The sequence below is a fragment of the Talaromyces rugulosus genome, chromosome VI, assembly GCF_013368755.1.
Source record: "Talaromyces rugulosus chromosome VI, complete sequence".
Taxonomy (NCBI): Eukaryota; Fungi; Ascomycota; class Eurotiomycetes; order Eurotiales; family Trichocomaceae; genus Talaromyces; species Talaromyces rugulosus.
In genome coordinates, this window is record NC_049566.1 from 4,179,775 (window position 1) to 4,196,715 (window position 16,941).

Genomic DNA, 16,941 nt, shown 5'->3' on the forward strand with positions numbered 1-16,941 from the left:
TTCCCCGCCTTGAACAGTGACGACAGCTTCCTCTCTTTCTTATACATTGCGTGACATGGCCGAGCCAGTCATTCTTTCGACCAACCATTTTTCTTTCTTTCTTCCTTTTCTTTTGTTGGAGATGAACTCATCTCAAATGTCTTACTATTACTTACAATTAGCCGCATTCTGCGGTTGTTCAGCAATGATTTTGGAGCATGGGCGTACTAAGAAGAGCATTCTATTGTCATTGGGGAATACTTCTGATGGCGTTGATTTTTTATTAAATTTTGATACATATGATACCTCCTGTGAAACTCTCGCCACTCCTGTCCTATCGCTTTTCGTTTCTTTTCTTTTTCTTTTCTCTCGATTTTGCGTGTTTGTCTATTGATACCCTTTCAATGTTTTCATATGTATATATCTTGGTTGACCAGTGTATAGCAATATTAGATGTCTTGGTATTGCCCATTATAACATGTGTGTTTATGGATTGTTACATATATATATATATATATAGCATCAATCCATTGATTGAATACTGTTCTAAATCAGTCAAAAATGATCTCTTCATTTATATATATATGCATTGCGTAGTTTTAAATGTGGGTATCAGGAGCCAAAAAAAAGTATGTACAAGAGCAGACAATAAACAACACCTAAGCAAAAAACAATCTTCGCTGTCGTATATCCGTTTCACCACCCGACTTCCGCTTTTTGGAAGACTGCTCAGCTGGCAGCTGTAAATTTGTCGACGACGAGGAATGTGTTGCCGGTTCGGGAGGAGCAGAGCTCTGAACGGCCTCTAGAATTGTACCCTTTGATAAGCAATAGTCGACGTGCTCGTTAAACTTCTTGTCGTCAGCGGGTTGGGGCCGGGAGCAGATAGGGCAGGTCCAGTATTCTGTTGGTGGATCTGTTGGGTGGGCTTTTGGGGTTGTTGGATTGTCGTTATCATCGGGTTGAGCAGAATGGCCAGCAGGTGGTTCATTATAGTCGTTGTCTTCCTGGGTCAGTTTCTCTAGCTCGTCAAGCTCATCTTCTCGTTCCTGCCGTGCAGCGTTTTCAAAATCTTGCTCTGTGATCAGCTGCGTTTCGCCACTCGGAGAGCTGATAACATTTTCGGACTCTGGAGGAACATCCTCGATGGAGGATATGGTAGGTTTTGGAACTGGTTGAAAACCAAACAAGTTCAGACCTCCTTTTTTCGTGCTGACGAGGTTGGTGCATCGCAGTCCCATCAGTCGCAAGCGCATATTCGGTATCTCCTTCTCGAGTTTGGTCATTATCGGCAAAGCGTAATCATACAAGTCATCGGCCTGAGAGAGTGCTTTGGGCGGCACCACTTGTCGTGTATACACTTCGAAAGTATGCAATTTTACCTTGAGCACCAGCGTTCGCCCCTTGAACTGCGTGCGTGTAAGATCCCTTTCCAATTCCTCTGCCGTCCATCGAAGTTGTGCGCGGATAGCGCCCTTGTCACTCATTTCCGAAAACGTGCTTTCGGTGCCCACGCTCTTCCGTTCATACTCTTCAGCCGGTTGGATTTTTGTTCGTCCCAGACCAAGATAACACTGCATTAAAAATTGAAAGGCCTTTTCGCCAAAAAGCTTTTTTAGCGAAGCTCGATGAGGGTAGATGTCGCCGCATGTTTCGATGCCGATTGCTTTTAGCTCTCGTTCGAATACGCGTCCTATGCCGTTGACTTTTCGAACTGGCAGGTCCTTGACAAATGTCATTATTTCCTGGCGATCACTTGGGATGTAGAACTGTCCGTTGGGTTTGTTCTGATTTGATGCGATCTTGGCCAGTTTCGCGTTCGCGGCTATGCCTGCTGAAACGGTGATTTTGGTTTCCTCGGATATCCTCGCTCGCATTTCCTGAACAGCCTCCTGGGGATCTATATTATTCTCATCGCAGTATGCCGTGATGTTGAGGTATGCCTCGTCGATGGACGCGCTTTCGAAGCAGGGATCGTATTCCACGAAAACGGATCGGATCTCTTCTGCCTTGGCGCCGTACTTTTCATAGTTTTGAGGTAGGCATATTAGCTGCGGGCATAGCTTTTTTGCTACAAAGCTAGCCATGCCGCTTCGACAGCCGTATTTCCGTGCAATATAGTTACAGGTCGTCAGCACGCCTTTGCCCACGGCCATCGGCACGGTTTTGAGCTCGGGCCGGTCCAGCTCCTCAACAGCAGCAAAGAAGGCATCGCAGTCAACGTGAACTACGATCTGAGAGAGGTCTCGAGTCGTTTCAAGCTCTGCGATGTATTCATCTGCCCGGCGACTGTCGACGGATAAATCCAACCGGTCCAAACGCGCTTTCCGTGCTATGATTTGCTCGATCTTTTGGGTCAGTACTTTGTCCCTGGTTTCCTCATGGTTGAAGAATTTTGAGCCCTTGGAGGCATTGTAAATAATTTCCGAAACCTGTTTTTTTTTTAATGATGTGGTTAATGGTTGTGCTTGTGCTAGAAAAAGACCGCGTGTCGCTTACTTGACGTTGGTCGACCGCGTCTTGACCCGCTTTCAGCAGCGAGGGTCCTAGTAATGAATATTTGAGAGTTTTGTGTTCTTGGGAGGACTGCGGGCCCAGTTCGGTATTTGCATCTGGTGCGTCTCCATTCTCTTCTGCACTGTCCATGGCGAATGGCGCCAAACAACGACAGTGATCGAGCAACGAGACTTCCTAAGGCAGCAATATGGAAATGCGACGACACGTGACCACGCGTCACAAGTGCGAAAGTGGAGACACGCTTCCCCCGTCGCAGCCTTATCGGTTTTGTTCTCCAACAACTCTTCGGACGATGATCGTCCACCTGCTGAGGTCCTCGACATGTGGATTCTGGAGTCCGATGGGGACCTACTTGGAGGTACACTGCATGCGTGATCCACCAGTTTGAAGAGTCACTAAGAATCTCTCCCAGGAAAAAGAGTCTGGTTGAAGCCTGGGAAAAAGTATCTCTTTGGCCGCATCAAGCAAGCAGGCGGTAAGTCGATGGAGAGCAAAATTACAAACTGGTGGAGTTGGAAGCTGATGTTTTTTTATTGTATGTGGATAGTCCGTCATGTCATTCAGGACGTTTCCATATCAAGAAAGCATCTAGTGGTCGAGGTGTCTCCAGTGCAGTCCGGTGATGGCGTATGTTTTCTACACTTCTGTTCGCCTCGGTCAAGTTTTACTAACACGAATAGGCGCATGTGCACAAAAAATCTATTCTCACCGTTGCCGACCAAGGATCCAAATGCGGAACGACAATCGATGGCCTCCAAATTCGAGGATCCAGTAAAGTGTTGACGGAGGACGAGCATACGCTGCAATTAGGGCGCTATCCGCCGGCGCTGAGGTATGTCGATATCTTGTAATTCGTGTTTGGAAGGCTGACACATGTGTGTTCTATCCGTACAGGATAAGATGGCAGCCTACCGTTCTCAGCTTTTCCTTTTCTTCCAAGGAACTAAAAGCGAAGGACCCCCTTGGTCCTGCCCGCAGTCGGTTGGAGGAACTGGATATCAAAACCATTATTCCATTTGTGGAAAAGACTACGCATGTCATACAGAATAAACGAAACACCGCAAAAGGTCTACAATCTCTCATCAACGGACGATACATAGTCCAAGATTCATACCTTGACGCCTTGGTCTATGCTGCGACGCCTGGAGATCTAGAGACTCTAGAATCGCTATCGCCTCTGGAAGTTGATTTTGATGCGAACTGGCCTGATGCTAACCTGCATCTTCCGCCGGCCGGTAAAGAACCAGTTCAACGACCAGCTGAATCCTTTGCCCCTAATCCGTCCCGCGTCCATGTTTTTGAGGGCTACACATTTGTCTTTTGCGATGCGGGTCAATTCGACAATTTGTCACCGCCTATAAACAACGGCCACGGAAAGGCCCTCTTTTATCAGGTTGACAATGGCCAGACCACGGCGGATGAGCTGTTGCAGTTCATGAGAAATGCTGCAGGTGAAAAGGATGCTTGTTCGACATCTAATAGCGATGGAGGAGTTGTGCTTGTACGGTTCCGGGCCAAGGGCTATGAGGACTGGTCTATTCAACTAGGGAACGACGTTGCTTTGATGATGGACCGGCGTGTTATTGAGCAGAGCGAGTTTTTAGATGCCATACTGAGTAATGACGCGGCTTCACTCTGTCGTTCCTTACCTCGTGACGACTCTATGACTTCCCGAGAAGCTCAACCCAAAACGGACCGTCGCCGGCGGACATCTGTACGGGAGTTATCTTCAAATATCGATGTTACACCCACCCAGGTTGAGGATATTGTGCAATCCGAACCGTCTCAAGCAGAAACGCAGACAGAAGCAAAACGGGCAAAGCGGTCACAAAGTCGCCCTTTTGTGAGTAGAGTAAAACAGTTTGACGATGGATTTGACATGAAAGATATTCCAATACACCATTCTGAACCCGGTGATGTTGACGACTCGACACACGAATCAGTACATCAAACCAAACCGCAGAGTCCCCCGGAACAACCCGTCGAAGAAGATGATGGCATGTCCGGCCTTCTTCCAGGAGCCAACGCCATGAAACGACGGCGAGCGGAGATGGGCACTCGCTCACATCGTGACGCCGTCCAAGTCGAAGATGCGCCGAAACCGAAGCGGCAAAAGGTCGACGTTCTTGCAGCAGCTCGCCGCCGACGCGAACAAGAAGAAGAGGCGGCCGCGCTGAAACAAAAACATGAGGACGACCTCAATGCTCAAGCGAATGTTGATGGCGTGGCTATTGAGGAAATGAAGAACCTTGTCATTGTTGAAGAATTCCAAGTTCCTATTCGCCCAAGAGAAGAGACCACAGCGGAAGAGACTGATCGATGGGACGAGCGCTGGAATGGCCGCAAGAATTTCAAAAAGTTCCGCAAAAGAGGGGAACCGGGAGCTGCTCGATCCCGTATCCAAGCAGTCATCGTTCCTCTAGATGAAGTCAAGCGCAAAGATTACGGGATCGGCGATCATTACTGGGCTAACAACGAACGAGAAGAAAGCCCTGATCCTATTTTCCGGCGCACAAGTCAGCAGCAGCAAAGCACCCGGCGATCCATCAGCCGTGCAGAGAGCCAGGCTTCGCTCGCAGTTTCTGAGGAAGCCCCTACATCGCTCCCAGCCCCATCGGCACGTTCAGAGACTCCGCGTATCTCCGCATCGACGACGCAGAAGAGCCAACGGACGAGCCAGAAAAGGACGAGAGACGCTCGTTCGAAAGGCGCAGGAGAAGATGGCAGTGATGAGGAGGAACTTCGCTTTAAATTTCGCCGGAGGAGATGAGGCAATAAGATATTTGAAACATACAGATAATATGCCAGCCTCTAGATAAACACATAAACACACCCACACACACATACATACAATGATAAAACTAACCAATCAATTGATTAACCGCCCACGATTGTGCAGATTTTCCCTGGGACAATCTCACTCCAGCCCCTGCCATACAGCGTGTGATTGGCCCGTTATTAATAGTAGTCGTAGACTGCCCAAGTCACGTGGTTCCAGGGAAAAAATCTGCTGAGGCTGAGTCGAGAACGCGGTGAGACGAAGAGTAGAGTATATGTTTATAATTCGCGATATCTGCGACTGATTGGCGACGACACAGATATTGCCGCCCAATGCACTGGACGCTCACGCCGTGGCTTGCGATAGTTAAGCATCCAGCGCCAAGTGAAACCGCCCGCCGTTGGAGCCAGCGTCCCCACGCCTTCCCTCGCTGCTTATCAAGGGATCGGATCGTCGACACTTCACCTTGCCGTCTTCTCTTTTGCTCTTTGCATCTTGGTCAGAACACACACATCAAGTGGCTTGTTTGCAGTCACCGGCGAAACCTGTCTGGTCCTGCTTGGCTTGCAACGCCGGTTTGATCAGCATCCACCGATCGAAACTGATTGACCGATTGCACTTATCAGCGAAGCCCGACTCCGCCCGCGTATCGTCATCCCTCTCCGCTTCTTCTTATACGTCGATTTGCCTTTTGACGCCCAATGCAAACGACTTCACTCGTTATTTGACTAGTCTCTTCTGCCAAAATCTAGCCCACCAGCAGCCCCGCGTTGGGGGTCCGCTGGCCGGGTGTTGTACTTTACTTCTGGCCCTTGTTTTAACAGCCGTCCATATCTTGCGCCATTTGCCGTTTCTCGTGCACCCCTTGAAAGAGGGAGAGAGAGAGAGAGAGAGAGAGCGAGGCTGGTTAGTCCGAGTGACCTTACTGCTTTTCATCACAACAGAAAGTACCTTGTTGGCGCTGGCGAACTGGGCATAAAAGACACGCCAAAAAAAAAATCACTCATCCTTACTTATGTCGACATCTCCAACCATGATTTCCGCCGTACCTCCTCCACGACCAATTTCGGTCAACTCCTCGATCCTTCCCCTGTCGTCTACGTATTCGGCCACCCACAAGAGCACAAGCAGATGTACGAGCGCGGATATTCACAACGACGATGTGGACTCAACGCAGTCGCTGAATGTTTCGTTCGAGTACCATCCCAGTGTGGCTGCGGAAATGGAAGATACCGGGATCCAATCCGACGTACCATGTCCCACCAACCGATCAAGCCTGCAATTTGAACACCTGCCTATTGAAATACACGAAGCGATTCTCGACCATTTGTTTGGAGAACGTGCACCAGCTTCGGGCAACAACGGGTCAGGCCCAGCCTCTCGGAGTTGGGTCAAGGCGTTGCGACATCCTAGGAGGAAAGCCTTGTCGGACCTATCTTTGATATCGCCGCTTTGGAGGACCCTGGTACAAGAGCGAATCTTTAGACACAGTGAGTATAGTTTGCCTTTGGGGAGTGCTCTTTTTGCTGACTCGCATTTAGTCAAGGTCAAAGGGACCAAGGATGGTCTGACGGAAACTGAAGATTGGTTTGGACTTCACCCCCATCTCGTATCCTACGTGCGACATATCGAAGTCTGGGTCCCTGTCTGGGGAAACCGGGCTCGCAAGAATATTACCGCACAGCCTCGTGAGTTTTTAGCGGGACGACGGCATTTGAATGAAGACACTGGATTGGCGGGAGTCAATGCAATGCTACAGGGGACTGTGTCGAGATGGGAGGAGCAGGAACACGGCAGTTATGCCTCAAACAACTTTGCATTTCACATGGCTAGCCACAATGCGAGTCTCGAGGACATATTCCGGCATGTAGGGATATTTTTTCCCGCAGCACAAATCTTGACACTTGAAGCCGGCCATTGCAAGAAACCTCCTCTAATCACACATTTCGCCGGTGATCCGTATGGATTGAAGGGCGAGTTCCATCTTGAGCCGCTCCCCAATGTCAGAACACTTGTTATGCGTGGCGCGTGGAATATCATGCGGGACTATCGTCACTGGGCAACGATTTCGGAAGCATTGCCCTCGCTGCGGGAATGGCATTGCGCATATGCCAAGCCAAAAACGGAAGCATGCCACACCATTTACAAGGCATTGTCCAACTTATCATCTAGCGTGGTACACCTCGATATTAGCCTTGAAGGCTTCCACAGCAACGATCAATCTCACTGGCATGGTGACAAGGTGAGCCACCGTAACCACCTTTGCCGACTGTTGGGGAGTATCGCGCCGCGGTTGGAACATCTCAGTTTCACGGGCAACGTCTGTTCGAGCTTTTTCAATGCTGCACGCGCAGCCATATCTCATCGGCCACAAGATGCAAGGCTCAGATCTCTCGACCTTGTTGTCAAGACCTGCTGTCGAGAGGCAAGCAGCGAGCCCTCGTCTCCTGTTCTGGAAGAGCCATCTGGAATCACCAATCTCAAGTTCATCCAGTCGTTTGAGAAATTGGTCTTGGGTGCGGTCCGGTCACTAGAAACGTACCTGTCGTTGTCGTATATACGAATTCGCTTCATCGACCTCGACTCGACATGTGCATTGCTCAACCCATACTTTCAAATGGTGGGCTATGAATGCACGGGGCTGTGGAATATCCAGATAATCGAGACTCTTGCGCAAGTGCGGCCATCCACCCACTATATTCAGTTGTCCGATGGCATTTATCCACAACTTGGTGCTAATCATACCATCATCGGCGCTCTATATCCTCGCACACGCCCCCTCAGCATCAACGCTAGCAATTACAAGATTCTTTCTGACGCGGCCAAGTCGTGAAGTGGTTCCTAGCTATATTTGGCAATTTATTTGCAATGATTGTTTTTTAAGGTTGTGATTGATTGAACTTTTTGCGAATAATACCCCATCTGTCCGGTGTTTACTGATGTTACTCTGTGTGTTTTCTTGTTTTTCCTCTTCGGCTTGTGGCATGGAATTTATCGATTGATATTGATCTAGCATGGAGGAGCTGTAGCACTATTCCTGAATTTCTCGGTATATCTCTTGTTAAGAACTGCGGGATAGGGGTAGTAGTGTCTAGGTGCTTGCCGAAGCAGACGATGTGCCTCTAGGTTTTCTTTGATTTCAATTCGGCAGTCAGTTGATGCCTGCCAGATAATAATTATTAATGACAAAATTATTATTTCACTTGAACAATAACCTTTGAAATGGCGAAAAATAGAATTAATTGTTTATTAAATAGTATGTATGTATGTAATCATGTATACAAGTGTCACGGACGACTTTCCCCTCCAATTTTAAACCCTTTTCTTCGTCTCCAAAGACGTTTCGGCACCACCTTTGCCAACATCAGTAATAATAACGCCCAGAATCCAGCAATTAACCAAATAAAAGAGCAGGGAGGCAAGCCATAGACCCGGCACAAAGGTTGAAACACCCAAAAACTCAAGTTGGAACGCTTGATGGAGCCAGAGTGCCTGTGCACAGTTTATAAAAGAAGAGATTAGTTGTTTCAGAATTAAGTATATGGTATGTAGGTGGAAGGAAGTTGACGTACCTGAGAAATTACCCACATGAGCAAGGCACCGATACCTAGGAGTGGAGATTTCATAAATGATGAAGACGGCAGGTAGAGGGGCAGGAAGACGAGGTACCACAAAAAGTACTGTTTAATAGAAAGAATAAATATAAAAATAATTAGTGGGGTGTAGGGAAAGTTAGAGGAGTATAAGGTGTTACCTGACTCGTGCAAACCTTGTTAAACGCCACAAAGGCAAAGGTCTGTGCCAGCATGGCACCAGCCAGCGATTTCTTCGCTAGGATGAGCGGAATAGCGATAGTGGAGAGGATCAATTGTGGGATAAACGCCAATGACTCGAATTGGATTTCCAAGCTTTCTCCGGCAGAAGAATCTCCAGCGAATGAGGACGACAGATATAGCAGGGTGTTGTATGGGGAGAAGTTGTGTCGGTGGTCGATACGAGTCAGATGGTGGAGGTATGTGTGTTGGAGAAACGGGTGGGAGTATAGAGAGTACATCCACAGATTGAGGCCGGAAAACGCTAGTAGTGAGACAACTGTCACGGTGATTCTTTCCCGGGTGACGAAGCTGAGAACCTGGTTCAACAACGAGATGCTTTCTCCTCTTGGGGGTTTGTCCTTGTTGGCAGGAGATAGAAACCAGATCACGCTTGGGGCATAGATGAATGGGTAGATTTTGAAATGAACTCCAAACCCCAGCAACAAGCCAGCGAGAACGGTCCGACGAGTCAGCACCGCCCATAGCAGGGCCATGACCAAGACCCCGAGCAGACCTTCGGAGCTGCCGCGGGTGCTGATGGTGGCGACCATTGGATTCAGCAGCCAGATACTGGCATACTTCAGACGGGACTTTTCCGACATATCCGAATGCTCTGTGCGCAGGACAAGCAGCAACAGCCACCCGGCCACGAGATCGGCGAGGGCAAACAGGACCTTGCCAAACGAGAACCATAGCCAGCCAGGCTGCCATGCGGTGGGAATCAACAGCCAGGCGAGCAGTGGCGTGTAGCGGTAGGTATCTCGCAAGTATGGCGATTGGCCCTGGGACATGAAGCGCGATGCATCGGTGAAAACCATGTAGTCAATGTCCGTGTACTTCATGGCCGAGTTGTGGTCTTGGTATAAGCCATAGAAAAGGAGCCCGACGCGCAGCAGCGCAGCAAGCGGAAAGATAATCGCCGACGAGGAGAAGAGGGACGCCATTGCCTTTGTTTCTCTCCGTTTGGACTTAGATTTTAATTGACCCTTGAAGATGTTCGGTGGTGATGGCGATAAGTTGACGTCGGATGATCCGGATCATCAGTTCAGAGGCGGGAGAAAAGAAATTTCAGCTCCTACCCGTTCATGGCATAACGGAAGCATAGAGAACAACACAAAAACGTAAATATTGGATTATTCGTTGCAGGGCCGGACACAACTGTCCTGGTATCAATCGATGTATCGATGTTGAATCGACTTTTGTTGTCGAAATTCCTCTCGCGGTGATTGGCTCGGTGCACGTGACTCGACCAATCATGTCATTCGCACTGTATATTCACCAAACAGCCCTAAAAAATGCAAAATATTATGTATAAAGGACAAGCAAGGAAAGCATTGTATTGCCATCCCTGGCTAGACCATGGCTCTCGCACTGGCCGCAATTCACAATCCGACATGCCATTCCATGCCAATTCTAAAGTAGCCCACATTCTCCACTGTAGTCTGCATAGAGTCATGGACCCTGACACCGGGACGTTTTACCTATGCAGCCGATCAATCTAATCAGCAACGAATCAGTTGATTTCTTCAGTCTCTATTTCGGGTCTAGTGGCCCAACGTTGCGTGTGTCTCGGCCACAGCTCTGAGTTTTCTCGGCCTCGGGTGACTCGGGTGGCGTTCCCATTGGCGATTATCAGTAGCACTTGAGTAATGACATTCATGAGACAAAAGAAACTTTTTTCTTGGTTTTTTTTTTTTTTTTTTTTTTTTTTTGCCTTTTACTATCTGATTGCTGTTTTCTTAAATAATGGAGACCACAGACTTTTTTCTGGGGAAATACCCCCAAACTAATAGCCGCTTCGCTTGGGCAGTTGTCTGTGTCTGGGAAAGGAAGAAAAGAAACCAGGAAGAAATCCCCACTGTATGAACAATCGAATGGGAATCATATGGAGTGAAGGATTTGGATTTTCATTCTGCTCTGAATCAGTACTTCTGGCTGTGATATCTCGGGTCTCACTCATCTTCTGGGATCACCGCGAACTCATCATATAAGTTGGTGACCGGCACGCATCGCCAAAGCTAAAGAGAAAAACGAAGCATTTGGCAGGGTCGTAAAAATGATTCGCGATATATTAATTATCGGCTCTGGGATTACCGGATTGTCTGCTGCCCTCTCGCTCTCTAACCACCTTTCACCGTTGATCCCGGATCTCCGTATCACCATCTTCGAACGCCATTTCGTGCCATCGACATCAGGCGGAGCCATTGGCTTGTCACCTGTCGCTTTCCGACATCTCGATCATTTGGGTGTTCTTGACGAACTTGCGCGATTCGGCCCTGACGCTGGCGCGGATGTCGACGCTATCGAGATATTTTCTGCCCGAACGGGGAAAAGTCTGGGCCAGGTAGATTATAAGGGAAAACAAGGGACTGGGTTCAGTGCAGATAACATATATCACGGCATCAGTGGGAGAACAATACGAAACCAGGACGGAAAAAAGTATAAAGGCGGCCGTGTATTGAGGATCAATCTGTCACTGGCTATGCTAGCAGCAATCGACAAACGGCCGAATATCAAGATTGTCTTTGGCAAGGCACTTTCCGGGGTCATTCCACTGGACCCAGCCAACAAAGTCGAACTCGTCTTCAAAGACAATTCTACGGCGACGGGGGATCTTCTGCTCGGTTGTGACGGTGTCCATTCGGCCACACGCAGGAAATTCATCGACCCGGGCAGAGAAGCCGAGTACAGCCGCTTTTCCCTCGTACAGAGCACAATCAAAACGAATAGCTTGAGGACATCGCCGCATTTCCGGGCAACTTCATTAAATTTTTCCAAATCCGGTACGCTTTTAATGGCCTTTTGCACCAAACACCATGAAGACCTCTTTCTGTCTGTCATGCTGGAGTGTCGCGAAGAAGCGGTGGAGGGACACACAGTGCACGACGACGACGATCAATCCAAACGTTCTATGATCAAAGCTTCCTTGAGCCATGAAGTGTCACTGCGGTACGGCCAGTCTTCTATTCCATGCATCAAGGAGGTCGCTGCCCACTCCGACATTGACTGGATGTTGTATCCGATATACCAAGTCCCACTGGGGGGAAAGTGGTTTACCGAAAGAGCAATACTGCTCGGTGATGCGGCTCACGCAGTATGTTTAGACATCTAGAAGGACGAATTGAGGAAAGAAAACTGACACTGTTTATAGATGCTACCGCGCGACGAATCAGCGGCATACGCCATCGACGATGCCATCGTCTTCTCGCGCGTTCTCACGCAGTATATCGACCTCCCTCTGCAAAAGACTTTTGAGGTATACGATTCTCTCCGCCGATCCGAAGTTACACACGCTTTCCAGGAATCCTCAAAGCTATGGAAAAGACGCAACAAAGACGCCGGCGCTTTTGAGTCCTGGATCCGCGAACGACTGGTCCCACTGCAAATAAGACACACCGAGTCCTCGCGACATGCCGCGTTCAGGTCAGATGCCAGCAAGGTCGACATTCCACCACCGCCAGGAACCCCCAAAATGGTGACAAAGAGAAATACCTCTAATACTCCCTCTGTGCTTTCTAGTACGTCCAGCTTTAGGTCAGCTTCCAAGGGTGGCTCGTCGACATCCTCGGGTGAACCTGTGGCTATTGATCTGGTAGATGTCTCGGGCTTGGCCATTCGATAGATTGCTATTTGCTACATATGCAACGAGATACGGCCTTTTGTTATGCATTGGGAGAGCCTTCCAAATATGTGTGTTGGAAGACAAGTTTACTTACATGTAATTTTCTACTTTAATTATCATACTGCTATGTTTTCAGGCTGTACTTTTATATTGAGCTATAGCGACTCATTAGGGGATAGTTTCTGTGGAACCATACGCTTCTAAAGACTTCAATTCAAAATAAACCATTGCCTTCTACCGAAATCTAGCTAACTGTGTGGGCATTGATCAATTGATCAAACTGACCATAGAATGTAATAGGAAAGTAGACGTTCGACCCCGATTATTAAGAACAACCAAGACCATCAAGGTACATTCGATAAAGATCATTGACCGTTTGCTGTGTTTGTTCTGTCAAATACGGATAGGATTTAACCACCGGTCAATGAGGTCATTGCATTTTCCAATGAGTGTGTCACGGAAGTCGAGATCTTCGCCGCGGTATTCTTTCCAGCAAGTTAGATGGGTAAGATCTGCCCTTAGGTTGGTTAAGGCCACCACATGACTAGGAATATCTGAGTAATTCTTTCTCAGTTCTTTCGGGAAATGTCCGTATCGGGTTTGGAATGCCTGTTCAGCATCTGCCGTTTTATAAAGACGATTGTTCAAGTAGGTCTGGCCGGTAGGCAATAGACAGTCGTAAAAGTCCAGGTCATATTTGACCCTGGCGCTGTGTACGATCTGATTTCCCTATTCTAAGCAAGAAACGCAACGACTACTAGACCTATAACACTCGTAGTTAGCGATATATATAAATATTGCTACGTGATAGAGGAATATTTCCAAGAAAATAGTACGGTTCAGGAACAGAATTTAAAAAAGAAAAGTCAGATTCTTATTTCCATAGGGGAATACTATGGCTTTGAAGCATTAATTTTTGAAGGATATACCCGTAATCATCAATTGATATCCGGCATCAGTTGATATCCGGCGTAACCTGCCCAACAATACGTCTTTCATGATCTATGAATAGCAACAATGCCGGTGCTTTGTTTCTTGGTCGTCTTTTTGTCTTCTTTGTTTTGTTTTGTCTTTTTTGGTCTTTAATTTTATTTTTTTTTCTATTTTATTTTATTTTTTTATTTTGGGGTAACATCGAAAATAAAAGGAGACAAGTCTAGGTATAAGGATACATTATAGTGACACGAACAATATGGAGGAGAAGACCGAGGAATCAGACTGATGAACATATACATTAGAAAAGAAAACCAACAATACCAATGTATATCCATACAATATTTGAACGCGCCCCCTTTAATTTTGCTTACATTGGTCACGTAATCCCAAAATTCTTCTAGTGACTACATGGACCAATACTGACGATCCTTCATTAATAATTCCGTCTCTTTCTTCGAATATGGACGGTCATTGGTTGGGTCCATCCAACGATTCAGGAGATCGCTGCACTTGTCTCTGAGAATATCGCGCAGTTTGGACTTCTCACCTGTGGCTTCTTTCCAGAAATAGAGATGAGTAAGGTCGGCCATTGTTTTGTATTTATCAGCCCCACAACATCATCGGGAATTTCGGAGGATTCCAATTTAAAATCTTGTGGATGAAAGCCGTACCGAGCATTTATTGCTACGTCAACGTCTGAGATTTTGATAAGTCTATCTTTGACATATTTGGTTTCGCCATTGAGTATCAGAGTCTCGTACAGCTCAAGGTCAAATTTCACATTTGCATTATTGATGGTCCGACGCCTTGGCTGTTTGGACAAAGATAGGTAACATAAAAGTTCAGAGGTTTGAATTTGAAATGGGTCATGGTCATTGCGATGTGCGTAGAAATTCCTTCGTTCCCGGCGGATATTGAGAATCCGCTCTTTCATCTCATTCATCCGTCTTTGAAGTTTCGTCGCTTCTGTTTCGAAGTAACTCTTATTCCTTTCGTATGCAGCATCTCTCGCCTTGAAGTAACTCTCGTCGTATATCATTTTAAGGCTAATGTTGTTTCCCACACTCCTCACTTTTTTGGAGGAAGTACGTTTTGAAAATCGGTGTTGTGAATGGAAGATCTGGTGGTGAGACAAAGCTTGATACGGATGCCTTGCACGTATTGCGAGATACCAATCTGTTTATATACCCGTAGGCTATTTATTATTACTGTGGCTTTTGTGTATTATTACAGAGCGAGGAGGTGAAATTCATCTTTAATCCAGGGGTTCTTTGTGGGCTGTGTCTTGCAATGCGATCCTGCTGATTGATTTCTTTTGTTCGTGCCAAAAACGCAAAACAAAATTTGTGTTTCTAAAAACCAACGAAATGAAAATAGAAGCACCCTCTGTCGCACAGATCTGAAATTCCCTTGGTACCTATGACCAATACCGACATTTAAGGTCCTCAAAACCCTTTTCGGTCTCCTCAAGTGAGTACGGATGGTTTTCTGTAGGATGAGCCCAGTGTTTGATGAGAGGCTTGCAGTCTGATATCATGTCGCTGTAAAATGTGTCATCGGGTCCGAAACGTTCTTTCCAGGACTTGAGATTTTCAAGGTCTGTTTTCATATTGATAGCGCTGGCAATGTGCTCGGGAATGCTAGAAGGATCTCCAAGACTCCTTGGGGAGTACTTGTACCGAGCCCTGAAAGCTTTCACCATGTCTGACTTTGTGAGGCCATTGCGGTCTAAGAACTTTAGACCTGCCTCTGAAGGGCGTTGTAAAAACGCGAGGTCGAATCTGACTCGAGCTCCATGTATTGCTTCATTCCTGCTGAAGCGATCGGGCACTTTCTCGCGAGGAAGGAAAGTTGAAAGTTCCGCAATGTAGATCAAGTCTACCTTCTCTTTCAGAGGTTTGAGCTCCTCTCGAAGCGTGGCGGCTTGGTTTCGATACACTTTGCTGTTGTTTTCTACGGCCGCAAGCCTTTCTTGAAGCTCATCGATTTGAGCGTGGTAAGTACCATGAAGTGTATTGATTTGAGTTTGGTAATTATCGTGAAGTGAGTCGATTCTGAGAGCGTTCATCCATTGTGGATCTTCGCTGTTGTCCATGGCCATATTCGTGATTGGAAAATCCGCATGTTTGGGATGAAAACATGTAACAGATGGTTGGCGACGACTTTAATAGTTGGGTACTCCTAGAAAAACAGTTTATCGCACAAAAGTACTCTCCAGCACTATACATGATTTCTTAGACCACTTTTGCAACTCGTTCAAGCAGGGATTTGCGACTCACTTGATATACAGTATTGTATTACGTCGTACACTGCATGTTTGCTGCGGAGAAAGTATCCTTTCTTCTTCTCACAGGAAGGAACAATAATGTTGCTTTTTGAAAAGATTGGGGGGTGAAAAGAAAAGGGGTATGAGAGGGAGATAGAGGATTTCTGAGTGGTTGTGGAACCTTTCTAGAAATTATTATCTTATGCTGTTATTACCTGATTAGAAATTAGAATACACGTGAAATATCACCAAACCCCCGCCGCAAAATCAACAACTTGAACTTTGTCCACAACCGATCCGATGCTCTGGACAAATAATAAATGGGCAGGGTCCGCTCTGACGTAGTAATCTCGATCCTCAGAGGTCTGAAAATCCATCGTAAAGATATGGGTCGCGCTGTTCTACACAGGCAATAATCATCGGTTAGTATTAGATACATCTACTTCGGTATAGGAGCTGATGAAATCGTCTGATACCTGTAACCCTTCGATAGAGTTCTCACGGCCTCCTTTTAAGGATATGATATACGGCCTGGATGTTCCCGGATGAAGACACTGGTTTTTTAGATCGAGCATGCGACTGACTATCTATACAAACCTCTTATTAGTACTTTTACAGAACTGGTGCAACACAAGAACCCCGCATCAGGCTGCCACGTACAGACTGGATTTCTTTGGGAGGCACGTCGTTCTTGAACTTGAACATGACGACATGGGTGACAGGCATTATTGACGGCAGGGTGAATATTCTGCTTCTTGATCGTATGGTTTTCAAGGCCCTTGTTGTAAGTGGGAAGTGATGATCACGCAGTGTGTTGGACGCAGCTGGTTTGCTCTTCGGGCTGCCTATGCGGGGCTTTTCTGCACGTGCTGGGCGGAGATACGATCATCGGCCGTAATTTATTTCCTAATGTGGAAATATTTGGACTGCTGTCCTTCGGGGCTATGGACAGAGCAAATTCAAGATTGTAATTAAGTTAGTAGGCACAATGGCTCTATTAAAAATTTGTATAGTCTTATTTATTAAT

The 16,941-nt window shown here is 47.0% G+C and overlaps 8 protein-coding genes across 8 annotated transcripts; 3 read left to right on the plus strand and 5 right to left on the minus strand.

The window, feature by feature from the left end:
• Positions 1 to 638: 638 nt before the first annotated feature.
• TRUGW13939_11749 (uncharacterized protein) lies at positions 639 to 2,625 on the minus strand (the record flags this gene model as incomplete). Its single annotated transcript, XM_035494854.1, has 2 exons — positions 639 to 2,411; positions 2,479 to 2,625. 2 exons carry the CDS (start codon positions 2,623 to 2,625, stop codon positions 639 to 641), a joined length of 1,920 nt encoding a protein of 639 aa, XP_035350747.1.
• Positions 2,626 to 2,817: 192 nt separating this feature from the next.
• Positions 2,818 to 5,266, plus strand: TRUGW13939_11750 (uncharacterized protein; the record flags this gene model as incomplete). Its single annotated transcript, XM_035494855.1, has 5 exons — positions 2,818 to 2,854; positions 2,909 to 2,971; positions 3,044 to 3,123; positions 3,177 to 3,328; positions 3,391 to 5,266. The coding sequence occupies 5 exons, from the start codon at positions 2,818 to 2,820 to the stop codon at positions 5,264 to 5,266; spliced, it is 2,208 nt and encodes a 735-aa protein (XP_035350748.1).
• Positions 5,267 to 6,308: 1,042 nt separating this feature from the next.
• TRUGW13939_11751 (uncharacterized protein) lies at positions 6,309 to 8,108 on the plus strand (the record flags this gene model as incomplete). Its single annotated transcript, XM_035494856.1, has 2 exons — positions 6,309 to 6,765; positions 6,817 to 8,108. The coding sequence occupies 2 exons, from the start codon at positions 6,309 to 6,311 to the stop codon at positions 8,106 to 8,108; spliced, it is 1,749 nt and encodes a 582-aa protein (XP_035350749.1).
• A 479-nt stretch (positions 8,109 to 8,587) lies between these two features.
• Positions 8,588 to 10,034, minus strand: TRUGW13939_11752 (uncharacterized protein; the record flags this gene model as incomplete). Its single annotated transcript, XM_035494857.1, has 3 exons — positions 8,588 to 8,767; positions 8,848 to 8,955; positions 9,030 to 10,034. The coding sequence occupies 3 exons, from the start codon at positions 10,032 to 10,034 to the stop codon at positions 8,588 to 8,590; spliced, it is 1,293 nt and encodes a 430-aa protein (XP_035350750.1).
• A 1,112-nt stretch (positions 10,035 to 11,146) lies between these two features.
• TRUGW13939_11753 (uncharacterized protein) lies at positions 11,147 to 12,712 on the plus strand (the record flags this gene model as incomplete). The annotated part of the gene is made up of 2 exons (XM_035494858.1): positions 11,147 to 12,184; positions 12,242 to 12,712. The coding sequence occupies 2 exons, from the start codon at positions 11,147 to 11,149 to the stop codon at positions 12,710 to 12,712; spliced, it is 1,509 nt and encodes a 502-aa protein (XP_035350751.1).
• A 1,429-nt stretch (positions 12,713 to 14,141) lies between these two features.
• On the minus strand, positions 14,142 to 14,687 carry TRUGW13939_11754 (uncharacterized protein; the record flags this gene model as incomplete). The annotated part of the gene is made up of 1 exon (XM_035494859.1): positions 14,142 to 14,687. One exon carries the CDS (start codon positions 14,685 to 14,687, stop codon positions 14,142 to 14,144), a length of 546 nt encoding a protein of 181 aa, XP_035350752.1.
• A 378-nt stretch (positions 14,688 to 15,065) lies between these two features.
• TRUGW13939_11755 (uncharacterized protein) lies at positions 15,066 to 15,749 on the minus strand (the record flags this gene model as incomplete). The annotated part of the gene is made up of 1 exon (XM_035494860.1): positions 15,066 to 15,749. The coding sequence occupies one exon, from the start codon at positions 15,747 to 15,749 to the stop codon at positions 15,066 to 15,068; it is 684 nt and encodes a 227-aa protein (XP_035350753.1).
• Positions 15,750 to 16,159: 410 nt separating this feature from the next.
• Positions 16,160 to 16,640, minus strand: TRUGW13939_11756 (uncharacterized protein; the record flags this gene model as incomplete). The annotated part of the gene is made up of 3 exons (XM_035494861.1): positions 16,160 to 16,315; positions 16,358 to 16,501; positions 16,575 to 16,640. The coding sequence occupies 3 exons, from the start codon at positions 16,638 to 16,640 to the stop codon at positions 16,160 to 16,162; spliced, it is 366 nt and encodes a 121-aa protein (XP_035350754.1).
• Positions 16,641 to 16,941: the final 301 nt, after the last annotated feature.